The sequence below is a fragment of the Engraulis encrasicolus genome, chromosome 1 (genome assembly GCF_034702125.1).
Source record: "Engraulis encrasicolus isolate BLACKSEA-1 chromosome 1, IST_EnEncr_1.0, whole genome shotgun sequence".
NCBI lineage: Eukaryota > Metazoa > Chordata > Actinopteri > Clupeiformes > Engraulidae > Engraulis > Engraulis encrasicolus.
This window is the reverse complement of record NC_085857.1, coordinates 29,499,480-29,509,582: the sequence shown is the minus strand read 5'-3', so window position 1 is coordinate 29,509,582 and position 10,103 is coordinate 29,499,480. Positions and strand designations below refer to the sequence as shown.

Genomic DNA, 10,103 nt, shown 5'->3' with positions numbered 1-10,103 from the left:
TAGGCTATTCATTGTGTGTTTTGGGACCAAAGTCGTCATTCAGATAGGACCGTTTTAAAAGTACTGAACAGCGCCAACCCATCCTGCGAGGATTGAACCCAGGTGTTCAATATGTAGCTTTACCATGGCGCGCCAACCACAAAGGCCACTCTGTTTCGTGCACTTTCATACATCAAAGACAAGATAAGTCTCTCGCAACGGGTCTGTTTCCACATTAACCATCAGCAAGTAAAGCCTTCCTGTGTTTCGATGCAGTTTCGAACCGGGGACCTCACGATTGGAAGTCAGGCGCGCAACCACTACTCTAACCGTCGGGCAGGCGGCCCGCGGAATAGTACAAAATTTGTAACCAAGGGCATACACACCTACGTGGCGAAGATAGACATCTGACGACAGGGTGGTTTGTTTCTTTTTTTTTACTGTTGTAAGTGGGTTGTGCGACCATACATATGGATGATACCACTCTGAGTATGCTGCATTTGAGCATGAAATGCATTTCAGCATGTAGAAAATGAAGCACGTTCAACTACACACACATGAATCACATGAGCTATGAACACCAATCACGGCAGATTCCTCACATCATGGAGGAGGTCTTCTTGCCCGGCAGTAGGTTTCTGCTACTGCGGAGTTGCTTGACAAAAATTTTGTTCCCGCGATGGTTCAACGCCATGTGACACGACTGCCGCGCAGAGGTCACTCCCTTCAACTGCGTCGTGAACGGCAAATTCTAACCATGATGCTTCACGCGGACACACTGAGCATGCTCGCTGCCTAGCAAATTTTCAACTTCGTCAAAATTACGCCATCACGAACGCCCTTATTAACTCGTAGTAATTTGAAATGTTTGGATAAATCAGGACCATGAAATCTTGAAAAGATTGGCTGAAGTTCATGAAGTTTCAGGTCTATACTATATCTGATAAGAGTGCATTCCTGAAGCATCATTGTTGTAAATGTTTTGACTTTGTTTTAGGTCATGGTTCGTCGACTTGGTTTATTGGTCTAACATTTCGATGACATTATGGGATGTGTGTAGAGAGAGGGGGTGCCAGACTAACTATATGCAGTACAGACACTAGCAGAAGGTCAGTTTCTCACTGTTTTCGAAAACATCTGTTTCTATTGTACTGTGTGTGTATTGAATACTAACCGAGAACCGTGCACTGAATGGACTGTGTGTGTATGAAGGACCTCTAGAATATGGATTTTTTTTTTTTAATCACCTTTCTCCTCTTTTTCCCACCTGCTCATGAATGAATGAATGAATGATGGAGTGCGTCTTAATATGCGACCTTGCCTCCTCCACTTGCGCTTGTCTCCTCGTCCCGCCTCCTGGCCCCTCCTCCGTGGAGAAAACGATTAAGTTTCCCAGCTGTCAGCCTAGCCACAACAACTTTTGAGGGACTGTTTTTCATTCACCATCCCAATTGCAAATGAGGAAAAGACTCTACAATTGAGCTTTTGCAAGATATTGAAATATAATGCTGTTGTCAGTGATGTCATCATGACGAGAAGCAAGTGGAGGAGGCAATTGGAGGAGGCAAGGTCGCATATTAAGATGCACTCATGGTGCCTAAAAACCATGGCTAAATTCCATCGTCCAAACTCCTGTCCTCCCTTGTGCTTGTAGCCTCGTGATGACAACACAAGACATCATAGACCATAGAAGTTTAATCATAGAGGTAGAACATTAAGTGACACAGCAAATTTTCGTGGCAGTAGTGGGAAACGGCACATTCAGCCTCCCATCTTGTGTAGGTAGTGTAGGTACGTACCTTCAGTCAATGCAAATCAATGGAGAACACGCCCACCTCTGTCAAAAAATGGACTAAAGCTGTGAATATGAAGTAACACATTAATCAAAGACCAGATTTTAAATGTCAGGCTAAATATCTACTTACAGTAAATCATATTAGTCGATAAAATACAGTTACAAAATATATTATATTATGTAGATATTTAACAACACACTTCCAACTATTGTCGTTGTATACTGTGTTGATGGACATTTCCACATTATGAAGCCATTTTTTGACAGAGGTGAGTCTCTCTCCCTCTCCCATCATTTCCATTTCTTAGGGTTTACCTCCAAAAAATGAGTTGAGTGTGTTGTTACAGCCCTAGTGGAGAGGATAGCCTTCTTCCTCTCCTCTTTCTTTCCTCCTCTTACTTTCTTCTTCTCCTCCTCCTCCTCCTCTCCTACAGATCCAGTCGTATGTACAGTGTATTCCTCCCCTCCATCTCTTCTCATCCTCCTTTGTTCTCCTCCTCCTCCTCTCCTCCAGATCCAGCCGTATGACCGGATCATGGCTCAGGACCACGTGAAGAAGGCGGAGGAGAGCAGCTGCTTGAACAAGCTGGCCGTGGTGAAGCTGAACGGAGGCCTGGGTACCAGCATGGGCTGCAAGGGACCCAAGAGTCTCATCAGCGTACGCAATGAAAACACCTTCCTGGACCTCACCGTGCAGCAGATCGAGGTGAGGAGATGCACGCACACACACACACACACACACACACACACACACACACATACATACAGACATGCATACTAACTAGCATTGGCTTCAAGGGACCCAAAAGTCTCATCAGCAATGAAAACACCTTCCTGGAGCTCACAGTGCAACAGATCGAGGTGAGGAGATGCACGCGCACACACACACACACACACACACACATACATACAGACATGCATACTAACTAGCATTGGCTTCAAGGGACCCAAAAGTCTCATCAGCAATGAAAACACCTTCCTGGAGCTCACAGTGCAACAGATCGAGGTGAGGAGATGCACGCGCACGCACGCACGCACGCACGCACGCACGCACGCACACACACACACACACACACACACACACACACACACACGGACATGCATATACAAACTAGCATTGGCTTCAAGGGACCCAAAAGTCTCATCAGCAATGAAAACACCTTCCTGGACCTCACAGTGCAACAGATCGAGGTGAGGAGATGCGCACACACACACACCACATACACGCGTAAACACACATTAGCATTGAGTCTCATCAGTGTATGCAATGAAAACACTTTCCTGGACCTCACCGTACAACACATCGCGGTGAGGAGATGCACGCACACAGTACAGTATAGTACAGGGCACATACACATGTAAACACACACTAGCATCGGCTGCAAGGGACCTCACAGTGCCACAGATTGAGGTGAGGAGATGCACGCACGCACACACACACCACATACACAAGCACGCACACACATACACACACGAATACACACACACACCACATACACAAGCACGCACACACATACACACACTAGCATTGGCTGCAAGGGACCCAAAAGTCTCATCAGCAATGAAAACACCTTCCTGGACCTCACTGTGCAACAGATCGAGGTGAAGAGATGCGCACACACACACCACAAGCACGCACGCACGCACACACACACAGGCACGCACGTACGCGCACACACACACACACACACACACACACACACACACACACACACACACACACACACACACACACACACACACACACACACACACACACACACACGCACGCACGCACGCACGCACGCACACACACACACACAAACACTAGTGAAGGATTTGTTGGCCATCCTCTTGCAGCATTGACTGTGTCTGAGGTCTGAGCACTGGCCATACTGTCCTGTAGGTTGTCCGGCCTCCATACAGAAGGGACTCGTTCCAATATGCGACCTTGTGTCCTCCACTTGTGCTTATGGCCTCGTACCAGGAGGTAATACATTGTGATGACATCACTGACAACAGCATTATATTTCAATATCTCAAAAAATCTCAATTGTAAAGTCATTTTCTCATTTGCAAAGTGGATGGTGAATGAAGAATAGTCCCCCCAAAAATGTTTTGGCTAGGCTGACAGCGGGGAAACTTTATTGTTTTCTCCACGGAGGAGGGGCCAGAAGGTGGGGCGAGGCCACAAGCACAAGTGGAGGACGCAAGGTAGCATATTGGAATGCACCCAAGTATTAAGGTCAGACACCATTGCACTGTTCAACAGACTCCTCCCTTCCCACTGTGGATCAACCATACCGAACGCTGAGCGTGACTATGGGAGAGGTGAAAGCGATACTGTGTCATTTCTGGAAAAAATAAGCTCATTTTACACCTCCCCTTGAGTTAAATGATGCCTTTCTTTTGTCCTTCCAGCTATGCTCTTAGTCTGGCGATGTGAGTTTTCGTTCCAAGTTAGCAATTATTATTGAATCTTGTGGTTCCAGTTAGCTGCAGACTTCACATTGTTGCTTTTAAGAAAACCTATGTAACAGAGAAACCCCTATGCACTGCACTGTGTACACTGTTGAGCAACTTTGGGGAGGGTTATGACTCAATATTAACTGTGACCCAATATGAACACACACACACACACTTATCAGCTGGTATTTTTGTTCTCAATTTAATCAATACTATCAGACAGTGCTTATCTGCCATACCTTTGTTTAAATTCCTTTGTTATAAGGTTCAATGTTATCAGTGTTATGAGTTTTGGGATGGACACCTGGGAGAGCCATGATTTGATGTACTCTATGCACCACGTAGCTCAGTATGGCTGGATGGATGGATGGATGGATGGATGAATGGATAGATTAATACGATGGATGGATGGATGGATGGATGGATGGATGGATGGATGGATGGATGGATGGATGAAAACCTCTTCTATTGACAGCTTGGACTCGAGACACATTGTTTGATGCATAGACAGAGATGTACAGGTACTTGAATTGATCCCAGACATGAAAAATGTTAAATTGTTCATTTTATCTGTACACTGTGTACAGTGAGTCATTAAACCATATCACACTTGTTACCCGGAGTACTAGTCATGTGATGTTGTTTCATGCTATGTTAAACAGTTCATGTTATGCTCATATTTGCTCTCACTTTGATTCTCACGACCAAGGTTTGTATTTTACCTTATATTACTGGGAGAGCTGTAAGCATGACCATCGAACACACACACACACACACACACACACACACACACACACACACACACACACACACACACACACACACACACACACACACACACACACACACACACACACACACACACACACACACACACACACACACACACACACACACACACAGAGAGAGAGAGAGGGTGAACTGTAGCTCTTCTGCACAACCATCGATTTAGCTCTTCTAAGGCGACCTTTGCTCTGGATGCCATGTTTGCCATGAGAGGTGCTTCAACTTTGCCATTTCAATGTGGCAAATGTCAAAACAAAACTTGTACCAATGTCAAACTTTTTTTTCCCCCTCAATGCAAGTTGCTCATGTCATTTTCTAATAGAGTTGTGTTATATGTGTGGCAGTTCTATTATATTTTCAATTCATTTTTCATTTATTTTTTTGTGAGGTGTTGTCTGCATTGTCTGCACCTTGCTGTGAAGTACTCCCCCTAGTGGACATCATGGGGTTGCACAAGGGCCTCACAGACAACGTTTTTTTTATGATGATGATGATGACATCCAGGACTCTAAATTAACACCCGCTATATGTGGGTGAAATTTCATTTTGGCTAGTTGAAAAAAATACCCATTTGGCTAGTTGAACTTCCATTTGGCTAGTACGAAAAAAATATCTACTAGCCAAATTGCCTGGTGGTGAAAAGTTAATTCAGAGCCCTGATGACATCTACACATAAAGTACAGCATATACTGTGCAACACATTCACGTACACAGTCTCTGTATGACGACTAAAAGATAGCATCCCTCTTAGTCTTGTGTTGTGTGTGTATAACTGACGTCATCGCTCTTTTTTCTCATCTTTGGTGCTTTTCTCCATCAGTGCCTGAATAAGCCTTTTAACACTGATTTTCCATTGGTCATTCTCTTGAACAAACCTCATCCCAAATACAAGACATACAGTATAGCACAACTCATCCCTTTACTTATCCTTTACTCATCTTCTTCATCCCTTGTTCTCTTCTCCTCCTTCCGTCAGCATCTGAATAAGACGTATAACGCTGACGTTCCACTGGTCCTCATGAACTCCTTCAACACAGACGAGGACACCAAGAAAATCCTGCAGAAATACTCGCACCACCGCGTCAAGATACACTGCTTCAACCAGAGCAAGTACGCAGACAGAAACACGCACACACAAACACTCGCACACAAACACACGCACACAAACACATGCACACAAACACGCGCACACAAACACGCAGACACAAACACGCAGACACAAACACGCAGACACAAACACGCAGACACAAACACGCAGACACAAACACGCAGACACAAACACGCAGACACAAACACGCAGACACAAACACGCAGACACGCACGCACACAAACACACGCACACAAACACACGCACACAAACACACGCACACAAACACACGCACACACACACACACATTAAGATAGACGGCAGACTACCGGGAGAAAGTGTTCCTGCAACTGTGTTCCTGCATCTCCTCCTGCAAAGAAATGTTTCACTAAAGGTGCTGTTTTTTGGTAAATAATCTGGCAGGTACCCCCGCATCAACAAAGAGTCGATGCTGCCCATCGCCACCAACCTGAGTCTGACTGGTGAGAACTCGGAAGCCTGGTACCCACCCGGCCACGGAGACATCTACGCCAGCTTCTACAACTCAGGCCTGCTGGACCAGCTCATCTCACAGGTGCGGATTAGCAGAATTTATACGTTTTATAATTCGGTAACACTTTATTTTAGGGATACATCTATTAGCACTAATACATACAATGTTCCTGTATAACTAACTTGTAAGGCATTTACAAAGCAAAATCAAGCATTTCTTAGGCATGTATTTGCAAATGTCTTGTTCATGCACAATAAGGGATTTATTACCAATTCAACCTTAGTAAGGACCTAGTAGGCCTTAGCATTTGCTTAGTACATGCCTTACAAGTTACTTATGCAGGCATTAACATTGTATGTATTAGTGCTAATAGATGTATCCCTAAAATAAAATGTTACCATTCTTATAAATAATTTATAAATAATGCATAAATGGTTCAAAAGGAAAAAGTTTACCGCACACTTGTTTGACTTTATGTTCTTTTACCGCTCTGATATGATATGTATATATACATGTATGTACATATGATGATATGATGTGATAGTGTTTCCAAGCTTCAAATCAATATTATTAATTTTTAACTTTAAAAAAAAATATTAGTGGCCTCTTGTAACCTTTCTACCTATAGACGATCATCAAAAAAAAATGCATTAAAAAATGGTGGGGTGTAGATTAGATCAGATTAGATGAGATTCTTTTTTGTACCATAGGGATATTTGTTTTCACATCAGACTGTTCAGTTCCATCAGGTTAGATCTTGTAGTACACATCTTGAACCATAGTTCAAGAATCAAACCGAATCGTGAGTTGAGTGTATTGTTACACCCCTAATCTTCACATGTCTGTTCTGTGGCATCTCCTTCAGGAAAAAGAAGAATCCTCTTAAAGTGTCTGTTGTCTGGCATCTTCTGTAGGGTAAAGCGTACATCTTAATGTGTCTGTTCTCTTGCATCTGCCCCAGGGTAAAGAGTACATTGATAACCTGGGATCCACCGTCGACCTGCACCTACTAAATCCATGTGGCTTTGTTTTGGCTTTAAGTCTTTTCTATCTCTATGTTAACTTAACTAGGTTACCACACTCTCTAAATCTGCCTTCTGTAATCTGCCCCAGGGTAAAGACTGAGTACATCTACATGTCCAACATGGATAACCTGGTAGCCACCGTCGACCTGCACCTACTAAACTAACTAGTTTACCGTACTCTAAACATGCTTTCTGTAATCTCCCCCAGGGGAAAGAGTACATCTTCGTGTCCAACATCGATAACCTGGGCGCCACCGTTGACCTGCACATCCTCAACCACCTGATTGGTCAGCCGACCGACAAGAGGATAGAGTTCGTCATGGAGGTCACGGATAAGACGCGCGCTGACGTCAAGGTGAGGACAGGCCAATGTTAATTTTAAGATTGGATCAAAAAGTGTAAGGTGCGCGCACATCCAAAAGTAACAAATTGCTGCAGGTGCAGAATATCAAAAAACGCATAAGGAGAAAAGGAGAATAAATATTCGCACACCCCAAAAGCTCCCTTGTCGTGATTTAATGTGAAAAAATGGCACAACGCTTCAACCAGACTCTGACACCTGACGAAGACCTTGCTGGTCGAAACGTTGTGCCATTTTTTCACATTAAATCATGACAAAGGAGCTTTTGCGCTGTGTGAATATTTATTCTCCTTTCCTCAATTTTAAGATTGGGCAATAGAGTTTTGGCTCTTGCCTACACTGGGTTCGAAGAGTGCCTAGTACAATTTTTTTCATTTTGGTAAATTGTACTCTTAACGCTGGCTAAAATGATGATTACAAACCTACTTGGGCTTGGTGAGCTTTCAGTTTGGTCGCCATAGAGTGTTAAAGGGCTGTTTATGACGTCTTTCATACATGGGTTCTCAGTGTTTATCAACACGATGTTATGAGGAGGGGCAAGACACTGGCAGCCAACCACGTGACCTATTTTTTTGACAGACAGCGGTTTCCAACAATCAGAGGTTGAGTTGTGCGCAGCTAGGTTCGCACAGTCAGGTTATAAACAAATTTTAGAACCCATGTATAAGTTGCTTCGGAATGTGTAAGGTAATGTAATAATGTGTAGCGTAATGCAATGGGTAACGTAATGGTCCTCTTCTCAGGGTGGTACGCTCACCCAATACGACGGCAAGCTGCGTCTTCTGGAGATCGCCCAGGTGCCCAAGAACCACGTGGACGAGTTCAAGTCCGTCACCAAGTTCAAGATCTTCAACACCAACAACCTGTGGATCTCCCTGCCGGCCATCAAGAGGCTGCAGGAGAAGAACGCACTGGACATGGAGATCATCGTCAACCCCAAGGTGAGATATTGCATAGCATTATCTATAAAGATGCACCGATCAATCGGCCACTGATCATGATCGGCACATATTGGCAAATATTCCATGATCGTGATCGCCATAAAGTGATTGGCAAAAAGCAGATTGCGAGATATTAAATTCCTCAGATCATAGTCAACCCCAAGGTGAGATATGACATAGCATTATCTAAATAATGCTAATGCTAAAGTTCGTTACAATGTTATATACAATTTTCAATATATACAATATTATAATTAGGGAATATTGCACCGTCGGTTGGGATTAGATAATGTTATACTATGACCTCAAGGTGAGGACATTTGCTGAGATTATATCCTGAAAGCAGGATGTTTTTGGTTGATATTATATCTCGTACCTCGTACCTTCGAGCTGATAATGAGGACAGCAGTTGTGACACAGGTTAGGATTAGATTATGTGATGTTGTACTGTAACGTAAACGTGACAACCCAGGTTGTAGCTACAACTTCTGGGTGGATCAAATAGGTTACAGATCAATGACCAAATGCCTGAAATTCTAAATTTGTGACCGGGGTTCTCTGCCCTTGAATTTGCAATTGACTTCACACTGACAGAGATTAACTAACATTATTACACAAGTCTATATAACCACAAGGGCTCTATGCTTCAAGGCAGGATGAGATCATGATATTCTGTTACCCCAAAGGCTGAGCTAATGGGTTAGGATTACATGACACAGTACTGTAACACTTGCCTGGTTCACAACAGATCATATCGCAAGTGCGAGTGTCTCTCAGATAGTAATGATTGTGCAAAATGGCATGGGATTTCCCAGTGTAACACTGTGTAAGAGGCCAATTACTCTGGCTAGTCTAAGACTTGTAGGTTGCCAAATATGGATCCTTTCATTCAACTTCCAACTTTCCCTCTCTCTCACCCTGTCCCCGTCTTCCTTCTCTCGCCTGATTCCCTGATCTGTCTCTTGTCTCAATGTTATCCAGAGCAAGACACGGTTGTGTACAAACAATAATCGTATTTTCTCTCTTTCTTCCCTAGACACTAGACGGTGGTCTGAATATAATTCAGCTTGAGTAGAGACAGCCATAGGAGCGGTCATCAAGTGTTTCGACAACGCGCTGGCTACTGCCATCAAAAGAACGTCCATCTAACCTCACTCACTCTCTCTCTTTCTCTCTCTCTCTCTCTCTCTC

At 43.7% G+C, this 10,103-nt stretch overlaps 1 protein-coding gene across 4 annotated transcripts in view; it reads left to right on the top strand.

Annotated features, from left to right (window-relative positions):
- Positions 1 to 10,103, top strand: part of ugp2a (UDP-glucose pyrophosphorylase 2a) — a 31,360-nt gene that overhangs the window by 17,868 nt on the left and 3,389 nt on the right. For all 4 annotated transcript variants that reach the window (XM_063199989.1, XM_063199990.1, XM_063199988.1 and 1 more), the window contains exons 4-8: positions 2,289 to 2,480; positions 5,982 to 6,115; positions 6,516 to 6,666; positions 7,819 to 7,965; positions 8,715 to 8,912. In XM_063199989.1, coding sequence (XP_063056059.1) covers positions 2,289 to 2,480; positions 5,982 to 6,115; positions 6,516 to 6,666; positions 7,819 to 7,965; positions 8,715 to 8,912 — 822 coding nt within the window. The remainder of the gene's footprint in view (positions 1 to 2,288; positions 2,481 to 5,981; positions 6,116 to 6,515; positions 6,667 to 7,818; positions 7,966 to 8,714; positions 8,913 to 10,103) is intronic.